A 17,080-nucleotide genomic window follows, 5' to 3' on the forward strand; every position below is an offset into this window, starting at 1 on the left:
ATCTAGTTTGTATATAGTATACAGTATGTAGAATGTTTTTGCAGCTCCAAATACCCCAGACTACATTCCTTGTACATGAAATGTACTTGGCAAATAAAGGTGATTCTTTTTGAATGGAATGTAGGCTGCATAGATATGTTTGTGTATACAAAAAGATATGTCACTGTGTGTACTTGGTAAACCAGGGTTTATAAAACTAAGAGTTTGTGTAGAGCAACAACAGAAGACAATTAGCATAGCTTAGAGAGGTAATGAAAGCTATTCTGTTTGCAAGACTTTATGTATAGCATTGAGTATGTATGAAGAATATGTGTTATAAATTTTGTTTATAAAACCCTGAATAAAGCCCAGGCACATTCTGAACCTGGACTCACTCTAGTATTTAAAGTGGAATTTTCATCTGAGAAGGTCCCGAACCACAATGTTTTAATTCCTCAGTATAAACGAAGTATACAAAAAAAGTACCATGGTGTACAATTAGGTCTTAAAACTCTGATTCATTATGTACAGTACATGAGTTTGTCTATTGATTGTTGTGAAAGAAATTGTGAGAGCACCAGTGTTCATGAAATGCTTTATATTTTCTATTGTGGTTTAGGCCATTCATGCCTTCAAGAATGAAACTGATGACAAGCAGAGTTTCACTCAAATTAATAAAAGGTGTTTTTTGGACTCATCGATAATATCTTTTTCACAGAATAACAAAATGAGTCTTCACTTCAAAATTTCTTCACGATCTCGAATCCATGTGCATTCTTTGTGAACTTCATTATCTTTGAGGAAAAAGAAGCAAAATACAGTCAATTACACTGAAATTCTGGAAATTGTAAACATTTCTACTTTATTTTTTTCTCCCTATAAGTTTTCAAAGTAATAAAGTAGCGGGGGAAAGGTTGACGAAAAAAATAATGATCAGTGCTGTCTCTGGTGAGCTAGAAAAAATATAAAATACTGTTTTTGTTGTTTTATGGAAAATGTTAAAAATCCATCCGATTTTGAATAATGTCTTTGACCTTTCATGGAAATTCTATTTTGAGACAGGTTTCAATCAAACCTGAGGGAAGAAATCTAATTTCTATGCATGCATTTTTGTGCTTTGATTTTCTTGAAAGCACAATTTATGGCAGATCTTCGAAATTGAATATTTTTTCCTGAAGTTTTTCCTGTACTATAGTTCCTGTAGTTTTTTACCTTTTGTAGCAAAATGTGTGGAAAATTAAACATCTCCAGAATAGTAAATACAAAATATCTCACCCCAAACAAATCTCAAACATAGAAAAAAAATATTTCAGCACTAGATTTTAAACATTTCTGCATGCCAATGAAAGGATTATAGAATTAGGTGTGAGAAAATAGTTTTCCATAGCAGGGATTAATCAAAGACTGTTCTGTGTAAGTTAATACAGCTTTTAGACTGAATACATTCAGAAGAAGTTCTAATGTGAACAAATACTGTGTATGGGTGTGGTAAGATGGAAGTAAAGGATATTTGAAGAAAATATACAAAAGCTCAACATAAAGGGATTATAACTGGAAAAATAAATAAAGAACCCCTGGCTTTCTACTGTACATGCATGAAAAGACATTACTCTGGTGAACAGTTTTATTTTGACGTAAAGATCTGAAAAACAATAATGTTTGTATAAGACTTACAGTAATTACTGTAGGTGACCTGTTCTTGTTTGATGATTTTTTTCTGTATATGCTTATGACAGAAATGTATGTGAATTATGAAATCAACCCAGTATGTACTTTAGGACACTGTAAGGGCACGCAGTGCTGATGCAGTTAATGGACCGTTCTGGATGCAGGTCAGAAAAAATGTCAGCTGGGAAAGTAATCGGTACTACCAAAGCCAAATCGCTAGACAAGAAACAAAGTCGAGGACAGGTTCCGAATTCAAGGCCATTAGTAAGACTAGAAAGTGCAAGGCAAGGAGTTCCTAAGGAGCTACCAATACCAAGCAATGAGATGAGAGTTGCTGCTAGAAGAGGTATTAGAAGGGCCTGTAGGGGGCACTCACCATGCGGACTGTGTGGGTCCTAATACTCCAGTATAGTGACAGGGACACTAAACTGTAAAAAGGTGCTGGCCTGTGGATAAAACATAAAACCAAGGTACTGACTCTCTGAGGTCATTAAACTCCCAGGGTATTTCTTGAAAAGAGTAGGGGTGATACCCCAACATCCTTGCCAAATCTCCCATTGGCCTTTACCAATCATGGCCTCCTAATAATCCCCATTTATAAATTGGCTTCATTACTCTGCTCTCCCCCCCCACTGTGTGGTGAGCGTTCTGGCGCACTATGACTGCCATCGCATCATCCAGGTGGATGCTGCACATTTGTGGTGGTGGAGGGTAGACCCTGTAAAGAGCTTTGAGTGGAGTGTCCAGAAAAGCACAATATACTAAGTTTAAGAAATTACTATTGTTATTATTTAATAATATTATGTTTATTAAATAATTGTGTCCTTGCTGTACTAGAGGAATGGGGAATAGAATATAAAAGTACAGTTTCACACCAATTTACTGTATTTGGCATCGGGAACACTCTATCTTTAAAGTCAACTATTGATATGATCTGGCTGTTCTTGAATCACCATTTGATAGACAAATGTGCAGAAGAAGATATCTCAAAAAGATTGTGACAATATCTAATTTGTCCACATCAATTTCAATCAATGCATTTTGATTCTGATGTTTAGTCACAGCTGTATTTTTTTTTTACATTGATTGATGCCTTTTAGGTTTCCGATTGCTTGGCAACTGTAATCTTCCTTATTAGTATACTGACTGGAATTGTGTTTTCTAAGCATATTTGCCATTTATAGTGAGGTGTCTCCTGTGGTCTCTCAGTGGTATATAGCACACCACACAGTGTGCAGGTGTTCTAAGTGATTATGGAATCGCTGGATTCAGTCATGTTTGCTCAAAATTTCACAGGATTCTCTGCACCAAGCTTGTCTCTCTTACTCACTGATTTTAGCATTGTTGATACAGAACACATAGAAGTACAGACAAACCAAGAACAATTCTTTCAGTTTAAACTAATTCAGCAAAGTGTATTCCCTGTTTCCCATCAACGACAGTTATGATTTATTTGTTTTAGGATTTCAGAGTTGGAATGAAACTGGCTTAAGGTTAAACATGCCTGACTAAAATCCCCACCCTTCCAACAACTCTCTTACATTCGCTCTCACTGTATCAGATTTATTGGAATACAATTATGCAAACAAAGAGGACATTAATTTAAGAAATTACAAATAAGGAAACAGTTGTCCACACTGAATGTCTTTAATACTTGTAAGAAGTTAACTTATTAGAGATCTCTAGGCTTCGTACTTTAAACAGCATTTTCATTAATAGAAGGTTTTCAAGTTCTGTTTGTGTCTCCAAGGTGAATATGTCTTTAATATTTGATAATGCTGCATGCCACACTATTATGTACAGTAGTTGTTCTTGTAGGCTGAGGTCTAAGGTAAAGCTAAATATTTGCTCATTAGGTCCATAAATGTGAGAGTATTTTTATGGTGTCCATGGCTGGACTACACCTAATTTGTTCTATTATTATCATGATGACTCAAAGTGTTACAGTTTCTGTATATATAGGAGGTTGGATTAAGATACATTAGTGATTTATGTTGGAAACTGGAGCTACACCATAAATATCTTAATTTAACCTAATTTAGTTTGATATTTCATTTTTCATTTTTCTGTTTACAGCATAATTGAAATGTTTGTTTTTTGGTTAGTGACAGATTGTACATGTTTAGCAGTCACTTCATTTGGCTGCACTCTTTTTGTCATTCGTACTTAGGTCAGTGCCACGTTTCTGTAAGACACCATTTCACAGAAGGCTAACAAACAAAAGGAAGTTTATTCAATCCATTTTAAAAAGTTTTAAAAATTGAATAATAAGGAGTACATAAGCCACATCTTGCCCAGAGTATCCTCCTGTCATTTTGGAATAACAATTTGTCTTCCAATGAGACTAAACAAAGCTGGGAAAAACGTTCATGGTGCCTTGTGTAGGATAAAAAAGGGACTTGTATGGGAAGGTGGGCATGTCACATCAATTTCATATTCTAAAGGGTTTCTGTCTCAGGGATTGACCATAAAGTTCTAATTTTATAGTTAGGATTAGTCAATATATGTATTGCGAAACCTTATAGAAAATGGTCAAGATGTAAGTCTTTAAGATGGGAAGTATTTTAGGATATCACATTGAGTTTAAATTAGAGCAACACTGAGATTTTGTTTTGTTGAAACTACCATTGTGAAAGTTTAGAATAAATCGACACAAGTAATTTAGCCCTAAGGCTTTGTTAAGTTTTTCCTGTGCTTTTATTGGCTATATAGTAAATTTTCATGTTTTGTATAATTTACCATAAAATCACTGGCATTAACTCCATTTAAGTGTGCTCATAGAATAAAACATTGTAATAATTGTAGCTCCTTCATCTTACAACTGCATGCGGGTTAACTGTTATGTTAGTTATATTTTACATTTGTTTTATTTATGAGGCATTGGCAACTGGATTATATAATTTATGTAACTTAAAAATGGGCATCTGTTATTGATTGTTATTGGTTATATTTTTATTATTTACTCAGGTAATGTGACAAGAACCTGTACTTCAGAAGGCTGGACAGATATGAATCCTGTCTCCTATGTTGTGGCTTGTAGGTATGATGCTAACAGCACCGGTTTGGAAGAGGTTTGTAAAACTCCAAATTATGGTTCAACATTTTAGTGTGTATATCTATATTAATAATATATTAATTCACTCCTTTTATTTGTAGCTGTGTAGAAATGTATTTATTATTTATTTTGTATGGGTTTTACAACTTTTGTTCAACTATTGGAAAATATAGTTTCTTAAAATTGATTTTTTCTTTCTTAAATGAGGAAATGTTAGGATTAAAGAAATTACATATTTTATTGAAACAAAGATTTACAGATGCTTTTCAGCTTTTTTATTCAAGAAGCTTCTAAATTCTGACCAAAGCATTTTCCTGTACACATTAGGGCAACTGTCACAAGGAGGTGTGTGCTGTGATTACCAATTGGCTCTCCTCTTTGTTAAACTGTCAAAGCAAGTTCATTTTGCATCTAAATTAATCATTTTCCCCAACATTCTTAGTTTAAATATTATTCCAGTTGTCACATAATGAAAGATAAGCACTGAAAAGTTTAAATAAAATAAATAATCTGTGACAAATGTGTTTAGTTTCTCTTGTAAAGTAAATATTATTCATATAGTTCATGTTGCAATTCACTGAACAATGAACCTATTTTAAAAGGCGGTAAAAGCTTTTTCCAGTTTTTGCTTTCACGTAGAACTCACATAGGGTTCCTGATTAACATGCAGGTGGGGGATTCAGATGGGAATGTGTTAGTAGGAGTATTTAAAAGGAATTTGATGTTGTGTGGCTGGATACCATCTAAATATTATTGGATGTTGCAGCTCAGTTTTAGTTTTGGGTCATATACCATATCATGAATATAAACTATATTTCCTGTAGCTGAAAAGTTCCTGTTACCACAGGTGAAAGGGGTGATGTACAGTACACAATGTGCTTTTCATTGCTATTTATTACTTACTTTGCTTTGCATCCTACCATCTACCATATTTTGAAAAGTTTATTTAATGCCAAGGAAACAGACCTTTTTTTTTAATTTATTGTACAAAGAGAACACTACTCTTCCTTTTCACCAGCTTTTCACAAGATACTTTTGTTGCTTTCTTAGTAGAATGTAAAATATTTTGAAAATATTCTTACCAGACAGCACACACATAGTTTGTATATAGGTGCAGTATTTGAGATGTAAATTGCATAAAACAATTGTTTTTTAACATTGAAAAAAGTGAAAAAAAACTATTCTTGTTTTTCTTGTCTTTCAGACCACCTTTTTTGGAAGTGTGAAGATTGGCTACACTATTGGTTACAGTGTGTCTTTAATATCCCTCAGTGCTGCCACAATCATATTGTGTGTATTTAGGTAAGGCTCAATTTGAAAAATAGTCTACCAGACTTTCATTTCCTACTGAGATAGGGATGTTAGAATTTAAAATATCTTGTTTAGAGAACTTTTATCGACTTTTAATGACCTAGCAGCTATGATCCTTAATCAAAACCCCATGTTATTATGTGGGTTTTTATGACATGACTAAAATAATAAACCTGCTAACTGAAATATAACTTGTATAAATATTTTTAAAAATTAAATAAAGGAACAAATACTGTAAATCAGCATTTGAACACCTCAGATTTTCCTTGTTTCCTTATGTAGACCGTAAAATTATCAGTAAATGAAAATAAAGTAAATTTTGAATGGTTCATTACCTGTTAATGCTACTGTGCAAATATAATTTTAAATTATTTTCAAGTTCAGAACAAGGGGATTAAGCATAATACATAGACTTAAAACACTTTTTTATCTATATTATATTTTTATAGACATAGCATAAACTGCTGAAGAAAAAAACATGATTACAAATTGCTGCAAAAATAAATTAGGCCATTTGACACCCATGCATTACCATACCATATGTTTACCCATATGCAAGTCTTGTATTGTGATTAAATAAACGACATTACTATTAGTTTTGTATTTTAGAAAGTCTTCTAAAATGATCTGCTGAATTTCAGTTATGTATTTTTGTTCTATCCTTGCAAATGCAGTTAAAAGCATGGATTAGGCTCTAGTATTTTTCAGACTTTCAGTTTTCCTTCCCTACTTTAAAGCCCATCATAAGAAGGCTCACATAAAATATATATGGAGATGAAATAACACATTTTGTGTTCAAAAGAGCAGTTTGATGTTGCTGTAGAAAACCTATAATGAGAGTTCAACAACTGTCTTAAAGCTATGGTGACAGTGACTGTCTGTATTGTCTGTAACATTAACTAATTAACGGGAGTAAGGTATTATAAAATATAGCACTGTGGAATAATAGTTAAAGCTCTGGACAGGGAGTTGTGGGCCCGAATTCCAGCACTGCTCCATTAAATGTTATGCTATATATATGGGCCCCCAGGGGATCAATGAGAATTTGTTTTCAAATGATTTACCTGGTAAGAAACTGAAAAAACAGAAAAAAATGTTTCAAATATTTTATTAGTTTACATATCCCTTATCACCTGCTTAGAATGAAATAAACAGTGACAAATTAGTGGAGAAAACAAGTATACATTATTTGCATGCAGCCATAGCAGAATAAATTAATTAGTTTTAACCAATTGTTATAAATAGAACAAAACCAACAACAAACTACAATAAAAAAGGCTCATGAACATAAGAAATTATGTTCATGATCCATGATTCATCCGTCCATTTTCCAGCCTCCAGTAGAGGGATGTATGGAGCAAGCAAGCAGAGCATGACTGGATACATCCTTGTCATGATGCCAATTCATCATAGGGTACACATTGATACAAACACGCACACAATTACATCAGGGCCAATTAACCTACCAGTATGTCTTTGCAATGTGTGAGGAAACTGAAGCCCTGGAAGAAGCCCATGTAAACATGAGGAGAACATCAAATGCATTACAAATAGCACCCTAGGCATTGAACTTGGGACCCCAGCACTGAGGGGCATCCATTGCATTGCCCATGACACAGATCAAACAGGCAAAACAATTTAACCATATAAATGAATAGAAACAAATGTAATTTAAGAGGTTTTCAATCTCCATTAAACCTCATAAAATAGGTTTTTTGGTTTTAGTTTGCCTCCCAAAAAACAAAGTCCTGCCTCCTGGAGTAGGAGCCTTTGAGGGCTCAGCATTGCAGTCACACCTCACATTTTGAGACATGTGAATAACATGCAGCCAAAAAACAATCTTATTTTCAAACAAATGAGTAGGTTGGCACCCTAAATGAATACTTGACAGAGATAATTGGGAACCATCGTCCACAGAGCAGCCTCCTCAGAGGTTCCATTTGCACAGTTACTCCTGCTCCTCTTCCTATTGTCCCAATCTTCAGAAGAATGGCAGGAGAAGATGGAACACATTGCTCACATTTAAGGCTCCAAAAAGAACTCTCCATTACAAAAATACATGTCAATATCCCTAATACACATAACCTGGCTTTGCCCTTTACAGTCAGGCTTCCCTTCTTTGGAAGATCCAGATTGCTTGTCTTCTCAGAGACCTTCTGGTACATTACTTAACTTAGCCCTTTTACACCCAGATTCTGACAAAACTACACTAATCAACTTACCCTTAGAGACCCAGGAGCTTTAAAACAAAATGTAAGAAATACACTCTTAGCAAATGAGTTAGATGTTCCTCTGGATCCTTCTATCACAAATAAAACTAATCCTTCTAAATGTTGTAAACCTTCTTAAATACTGGGACTACCTGCTGATCTGCTGATGGAATAACACAGGAGTCATTTAATTACTTCTGTGCTATCTACAGTATGTTCACTACAGTTCTGCCACATTCTCCCTGCGACCTCCTGTCTAAGCACACCTGGCTACTAATATACCCTAAATTAATCCGGTGGAATGTAGAATCACAATTTGGACTGATTACATCTGTCTTTTCCTCCAGTAGCATTCCAGTCATTGAGTCAATACATCCATGAAGTCAACAATCTGTATCTCAAATAACTACAAAAAGTTTGTTGTTGTACTTTATGCTGTTATTTGAGATGCTTTGCTGCAGCCAGTTTGATTTCTTGCTTATTCATGGGGTGTAATGACTTCAGTTGTTTCTTCACTATGTATTATACCTGTACATGCTCAATTGGATTTAAATCTGGAGACATACAGTACTTGAGCAATCTAAGATATTTTGGGTGTTTTCTCCCGATAAACCGGTTGATTACAGTGGCCATATGTTTTGGGTGATTGCCATGGTGCACGATGAAGAGCTGACAAAATTGTATGGATGCATTTTCTTCCACATTAGCATGTAAGTTATTTCAGTTAGCTTCAGAATTTATTCTGATTTATTCTGCTTCTTCTGTCATGAGTTACATTATCAATTAAGGCAAGTGAGCCAATTCCAGAGACAGTGATGCATTCCCAGGCCATTTAATTACTTCTTAAATTAATTTGATTAGGAAGACTCATAAAGAGAGTTTTGGAAATGTTTTAGGGACAGAAGAAACCAAGATAAACGAAGATTTGAACATTGAACATGGGCAACAAGAAGCCTGACCTGGCTTGGGCATTGCCACCTATGAAGCTAACTCACTCGTCTTTATTGATGAGCAGGAGCAGAATTAATTCCAGAGTTTAATGAAACTTCAGAATCCTCATGTTCTGTTGAACAGGATGGATTGGCCACTCAGCGTGATCTTCATTTTGGCTAGAGTAGGGATTACGCCACACTACAAAAATTTATTCCACAATAAGAGTTTAATGATCATTGAAAAACAGTATTGAAGGCTCGTCATGCTGCATTAGTAGTGTAAAAAGAAAGTTATGAGTTTTGTTGCTCTGTACACCTGAATTGTGCACAGACTCCTGTGTACTGTACCCAGCAAAGGTTGCGTATTGTTAGAATTGTTTTGTAAAAATGCAATAAGACTGTCTTCCTTGGCAGGCTTCCATGACACAATTAGATCACAAACCTCTATCCTCCAATTCCGTAAGGTGAAATTTAAGCTGAGAAAAATATTTATTAGATTTTTTTGTAGTGTCACAGTTCTGGCAATATTCCACCTGCAAAATGTCATTTTCTTTGTTGGCAGGCAACCCTGAGCAACCGCAAACTCAGAAGCAGAAAAAGTTATTTGGAAAGGCTTTGTTGGGAACTGCAGTGCAGCTCAACCTGCATAAGCCTGCTGCTCCCTCTCCCTTTTCCTTATAGCTGTTCTGTTTAAACCTGAAAGAAACATCAGATAGGAAAAAAAGGATTGCAATAGCTTCAAGAGCCATTCAAACAATATGGAAGGAAGAGTAAGATCCTTAAAGCAAAACATATAGAAAATAAAAAACTCCCTCTTGGTTTTGTAAAATGGAAACAGTGACAAGCATCCAGACATATAAAGAAACCAACTGAAGACAATGGACAAAAGACAGGAATGGCATACTCAGTTCAGAAAGAAAGGATTCCCTTTTTTAACTCCAATATGCCATAGCCAGCAAAGGAAAGGGCACTTGTTACCCAATATTGTATAGTGTATAAAATACTGTATAGAAGCAACTGAATAAGATCCTCAGATCAATCAGTTAGAAACTGCTGAATGAATTTCATGGACCTATAACTCCTCTCATTTGTATCTTTTTGTATGTTCTTAATAAGAGAAGTGGAGAGGGGAATAGGAAATGCACACACCAAAAAAGCGGACAGGTTTAATGGAGAGAATGGAGTCCGAACCTGTGTCCAAAGCAGAATACCTATAGTATATAAAGAGCTCTTTTTGGTAGACATTCTTACTTTTTCTACAGAGACAACAAGTGTGGATTTCACTCTTGACAATTCAGGTGAAAAGATAATAGTGGAAAGTAAGTTAAACGTTTTAGATCATCACTTACCTGCTATAATGAAATGATACAGATGCAGCCATTCAAAGTGCACGGTACAGACACGTACCGGAGGTCATTGGCTACGGGATCGTGCATTTTGACGCAAGATGACGCGCAGTACCACGGTACGTGATTGGTTGACTGACAGGGGCACTCGTGGTCCGTTGGTCTGTCGTAGAAAGATTGACAGTAAATGTCTTTACTGTGCCCGTTGTAGTATTGAATATTCATATGGAATTTTACCACTGAAGGGAAATCTTAGTAGCTGAGCATAAAAAGAATAGGAGCATACTAATGTGTGTGAAGGCCATAAACGATATTAATTTTGGAACATAAACATACAGTATATGGCTGGTCTCGGTACTTTAAAGAAAACATACACACCAGTATTCCATTTCTCCCGTAACATTTTAAGCATCGAAGTCTTTAACTAATGTGATACCGGAGTTAACAAGCATACTTTTAGAATTTGATTAAAAGGGAATATAATATGGAATCGCGTATCTAAAGAAATTAATAACGATATTCTTATATTAATGTACCGCAACACAAGAATAGTACACGCTGTACATTGTCTGTCGATATTTCTGTAGTACTTTCTCAGCACTCTGCATGTGACCTTGCCGGTGGCGCTGTGGGTTAGGTTCCTGACTCCCATGTCACATGGTCTGTGATCAAATCCCACTGGAACTTTTTAACAAACATTTCTTTGAAAAAAATGAAATATTTCCCTTGGTCAGAGATTAAATAAAACCTCACTCGCACCAAACAAATTTATATTTCTAAATATCACAACATGATCGAATTTAAGTCTTTTTAATAACAATGAAACATGATCAGATTTTCCCTGGTTCTGAAAAAAGACGATTAAAATCTGTAATCTTTCCACTTGTATGTCATCGGAAAATACAAGAAGTTTCTGCTTTGTGCTAAGACATTAATGAGTACAACCCCCCTCTCTGCGGGAATGCTGGCTGTGACGAATTAAACCGGTTTCACAGGTATTTTCAAAGTAGGAAGTACAGTACTTACTAGTTAAGAAAGCTAGGCTCCTCAATGAAATCGCTTTAACATGCTAATGCATTAGTGTAACAGTCCGAGCGTGGCAAGCTTCTAATGTCAACTCGACTCGATTGGAAGACAATGAACATATTCTAGCCCTAAATGAATTAATAGCAAACATGGTTTACATAAAAGACATTTTTCCAAGAAAGTTTATAGTAATACGATATATAGTTGAAATCTGAGCCTAAATATAAAGAAAAAGAATCAAATTCTAAAAGTATGCTTGTTGACTCCGGTATCACGTTAGTTAAAGACTTCGATGCTTAAAATGTTTAGGGAGAAATGGAATACTGGTGTGTATGTTTTCTTTAAAGTACCGAGACCAGCCATATACTGTATGCTTACGTTCCAAAATTAATATCGTTTATGGCCTTCACACGTGTCGCTGTATGCTCCTATTCTTTTTATGCTCAGGCATAAAAATAAATATTCAATACTTAAACAGGCACAGTTAAGACATTAAATATACATATACATACTGTATACAGTACAGTTTGCATACGGTAATATGTTTATGTTCCTAAATCAATCTCTTTTATGAGCATTTAAAAGGCATGGTGAATCGATTCTCAAAAATTACTGTACTTTGCATGATTGGAAACAAATGCGTGATTGCAAAATGCTGTGGTGTTACTTTTACAAAGACGGTCAATGAAAAAAAGAATGTGGACCAGGGCAATACTTTGAGTTTACACTTACAGCTTGTCCAAGGTCATTCATTATTAATACTTTTAGTAATATCTTCGTTAAAGACTTTGATGGCGACAGCTCAAACATGAGAGGTTGAGCTTTATTAGCTCCACCTTGCGGAAATTCCAGATACTATTATTTTGCTTGCGGTATTATAGGAGAATTGCCGGTAACTCGCAGTAGACTGCGTACAGCGTACCGGAAAATAATGCGGTATCGCCTGCGCATTTTGAATGGCTGCATCTGTAGGAAGAGCAGGAGGTATGTCATACCTACAGTATAGGGTGTCATGCCTCTAACTGACATGATGGCTGTATTGATGTAAGTGCTTGATCTATCACCCTTCTTCATTACTGCTTTCTCCCCTTTCTTCACGACTACTTTGTTGTCCTTTCATATTTTACCATCTGATTCTGTTTAGCCAGGGACACCTCTGTATACCAGATCTGTGTTGCAGGTTTTTCACTGTCTTATGGTCTCAGACAGCTTATGTCTACAGCTCTTAAAGGTTGTGTATAATCTAGACTTTTGCCCTCCCTTCTGTGATGAGAAACTCCCTTCTGTGACTATGTCAGTGCCCCACTCCTTCCAAGTGCTAATGCTTGTCAACCCTGATCCAGCAAGCCACTCCTGTTCCTCAGCAGCCCACTTCAACACTGGGCCTGGCAAGGAGGCTACCCACATAACCCACCTGTCCACAATCTGTGATGCACCTCATTACAGCATTCTCTATATCTATATCTTTGTGAAGCCATCTATCTCACTGAGTCACACATTGGTTTTAACAAAGCCCTTGTGGACAAACTGTCATGAGCCAAAAGGGTCCAAGAGCAGCACAGATTGTAGATAGTGAGAAGTTGGTCCAATTAAACACAGATGAATAATGAAGAAGGAAAAACTGTCACTTTAAACAGATGGCAATTACAATAGAAGTGAAAAGAAAGTCATTCATATTTAAATATTGTCTGTTTTTTTATCCTCAAACATTTCATTATGGAAAATCAAAGACAAGCAAAAGACAACTTAGTAATAGCACGTTTTAAGTGTGCCATGTATTTCACTAGAATTATGCCATTTTACAATCAGGATATATAAACTGGGTGATATTTGGTTCAGCAAGACAGTGCTGAAGCAGTGTTTCCAAATATGGTTCTGGAATTCCACAGTAATCCATGTTTTGGTAACATCGGGTGCAAATGTATATTGCACATTGAGCAAAGTACTATACCCCAATTTGGATCTTGTATTTCTTGTCTTTTTCTAGGAAACTCCACTGCACAAGAAACTACATTCATATGCACCTCTTTATGTCCTTCATCCTGAAAACAATCTCAGTGTTTATTAAGGATGTGATTCTTTTTGAAGCTGGGGAGTCTGATCACTGTGCTGTTGGTTCGGTAAGTCAGTTATTTGACATTTTAATCTCTTAGAAAAGAACTGCTGGGCATAAAATGCTTCATTCACAGTTGGTAACATGATAGCTACAGTTATATCATGCTGAGGATCATCAATTTAATCATTTTTTATTTGGATGCCTTTAAAAGTTTTTGAACCAATGGGTAAATTTGTTGCTTGTTACATGTACAGTAATCAGAGCTATTTGTGGATACCAATATACCTCAAATCTTTCCATAAAACACATTATTCTTATTTAGGACAAGGTATATTAATGTATATACAGTTGCCTTTGAATGAATTCATACCTTCATTTAAGCATATATTTTACTATTTTTTACATAATTTAAAACATGAACAATTATACTATTCATATTGGCTGAAGCAAAAACATTTGTCAAAAAAATTACATATTTCTCTAAATGTGTTTTGATGTTTAAATGTATTCATACCCTGTAAATATATAGAATTTTCAATTCTAGAATTTTATATTCCTATTTTTAGTTACTTTTAAGTTTTAGTCAACTGATAGTTTCACAGAACATCTATAAGCTGTTCTGAAAAGCTTCTGATTGTCCACTTGACTGCCACTTGGTCTTGGAGAAAGAATACAGAAGGAAAATAGTTTGTACCATTTGATCATGATCTTAACAATCTTAGTTATAGTTAGACAATTTAATAATGCTCCTTAGTTTTGACGATGGTGTCCATCACCAAGAAGTTGTGGGCTATTAGGATGGTGCCTACTCTACAAAGAAAACAATTTAAGAAAAAAAATCATATTATAGGGCAGTTAATTCGAAATCTTCAGAAACCTGGCATTATGAGCATACAACATCTCCAAGACTATTGTTTGAAGCTGACCATGGCAACTGGCAAAACAGCAACTAATTGACTCCCAAGTCAAATGGAGCCACCTGATGTGATAGGATAAAATATACTGTAGAAAGAACGCTTTCACTGGGAGTAACAGAGAAAGGTGAGGTTTATGTTGAACATCATCCCCGCTGTGAGGAAGAATAAAAAATTGAACTGCTTTGCAACCTTTAGTCCTGGTGCCCTTCTTAAAAGTGAGGGATGGATTGATTCCAAATGTATTTTTATACATTAATATTAACAAGAACAAACAACATAAAAATGAAAGAATGAAGGACCTGAATAATACCTCCAGATTTACTTCAGAATAGTTAAGAAAACAAAAAAATAAACATGCTTATTTTTGTGATCATCACACTATCCAGATTAAATAAAATAGAACATTTGTGATGTAAACCAAAGAAAGCAGATCACAAGAACAAGCCATGTAATCTGAAGTACTGTAGCTGGACTGAAGAAATCCTGCAAGAGAAAATGTGAATTTCCTAAAAATACACCTTCTCAATGTTCTCAAAGCCAAGTGAGGATCAAAATAAATATGAAAAAACTGATTGCTGAAGTGTAAATAATTTTAAAAGTCATATATAGTATTTAGAAAAAATACACTTTTATTTTACACAAATCAGCATTGTGTCATCAAATACCAAGTGTTTTACAGTACATATTTCCATGTTTTCATTTAATCTAAAAATATTGTAAGAACATATACTTTCAAATATAATACTTTGGGCATTTTATGTTATAGGCGTTCTTGTTATCATGAAATAATTTAGAAATCTTGGTGAATCACATTAACTAGGTTAAGAAATTTCTTGCTTTCAAAGAAGATGAAGATGGAATATTGGATGTCATGTTTTCTCAAATAAGTCTGAGATAAAGCTGAGGTTTTTCAATTTTTTCAAGGAATAAAAGCAAATTAAGCAAAAAACATTGTCAGAAGTGATGTGAAGGCTAAATAAGAAGAAAAAATAACACAAAGGAGAACAGGGGCATTATTTCAAGTATATTTATCTCTTTCTTTTAGAAATACTGTCTGACTTAATGTAACTAGATAACAAAAGCTGCTTCTTAATAGTAAGATGACAAATTTAGCCATATTTAATGCATCATCGCAGCACTGCACTACTCTGTAAAACTGCCATGTGGTGCAGTGAATTCATAAAGTACTGCAGCTGTGTGTGTTTTTCAGGTAAATCTGTACACTACTAAATGTTTATTAATGTATCCATTAGTGCTTTACTGTTCTATTCATACTGCATGCATACTAGCAACAATTTCATATAATGATTACATTGTTGAGACAGAATGTTTTTACCACGTTGCTACAGTGCCACATCTCCAAATGAGATGTCACATTGGTGCATAATACTAATTTATAAATCTTACAGCAAATGTGTATAAATATTAATTAGAAAACAAATACTTTTTAAATGTTATTTAAAAAAACATTGATTTTTAAAACATTGTATTTAAAAACAAATAAACACATAATAAACAAAAAAGGCCAGACTAAAATAAATGTTTTGAGTAAAGATTTTAATGAGTTTGTTATGTACTGTAAGTTGCATTGTAGTTGATACAAGTCTGTGCTATATTAATACTATATTAATATGCACTGCTCAAAACATTTAAATTATTTTCTTGCAAAACAGTGATGTAAGTACTGTAATTGCATCTAGATCTAGGAAGTCTATTAGAATTGCAGTAAAACTGTAGATGATGTACAGTTTGGTTATCTGTGGACATCCACTGATTTTTAAGTTATTTTTTTTAATAAATAAAAATTCAATTATTACTGAAGTCTTTATTTTGGATATGGAAGTTATAATACTAATACTAATACATTTCAAAGACAATATCATATTTTGAGGACATTTTTTTACTATTAGCTCTGGCATAAGGAGACAAAGACAAAAGAGAAATATTCACTATACTTTTTGATTGTGAGTGGCATTAATTTTAGATTTCAACATCAAGCACTATATACTGTAGTTTTTAATTTGGCACATGAACTGAATACATAGACAAAAAAACAACATTTCCCGACACCCCACACTTCGTACTGTACATCAAATACATTATTACCGCTTTTGTTGTATACTGCCTTCATCTACTATAGATGCAGTTATTGACAAAACTGTTTCGCAAGCAATCTTTAAAAATATATTAAACTTATTTGAGCAGTGCATACAATTCCTCAATAATATAATAGCAAATTGCAATATGAACAGTGTCAGTTGTTTTGACTATTGTAGTCACTACATGATATTGCTTACATTCTGAGAATTCCCAGGCTTATCCAGGCATGTATAGTAACGCCTTTTCAGAAAAACATGTAGACAAATTACATTTTAAAATGGTAGGTACACTAAGAATTTTACTTTTACATAACTGATAAAGTGTAATATGTTCAGCCATGTCACCCTGCAACTTACAATTAGCAACCCACTGAAGCTAAGCAGGTGTGAGCCTGGTCAATACCTGGATGGGAGACCTCCTGAGAAAAACTAAGGTTGCTGCTGGAAGAGGTGTTAGTGAGGCCAGCAGGGGGCACTCACC

At 34.6% G+C, this 17,080-nt stretch overlaps 1 protein-coding gene across 1 annotated transcript in view; it reads left to right on the top strand.

Annotated features, from left to right (window-relative positions):
* Positions 1 to 17,080, top strand: part of vipr1b (vasoactive intestinal peptide receptor 1b) — a 93,215-nt gene that overhangs the window by 49,526 nt on the left and 26,609 nt on the right. Inside the window, exons 4-6 of the mRNA XM_015354105.2 lie at positions 4,615 to 4,718; positions 5,907 to 6,004; positions 13,515 to 13,647. Coding sequence (XP_015209591.1) covers positions 4,615 to 4,718; positions 5,907 to 6,004; positions 13,515 to 13,647 — 335 coding nt within the window. The remainder of the gene's footprint in view (positions 1 to 4,614; positions 4,719 to 5,906; positions 6,005 to 13,514; positions 13,648 to 17,080) is intronic.

The sequence above is a fragment of the Lepisosteus oculatus genome, chromosome 6 (assembly GCF_040954835.1).
Source record: "Lepisosteus oculatus isolate fLepOcu1 chromosome 6, fLepOcu1.hap2, whole genome shotgun sequence".
Taxonomy (NCBI): domain Eukaryota; kingdom Metazoa; phylum Chordata; class Actinopteri; order Semionotiformes; family Lepisosteidae; genus Lepisosteus; species Lepisosteus oculatus.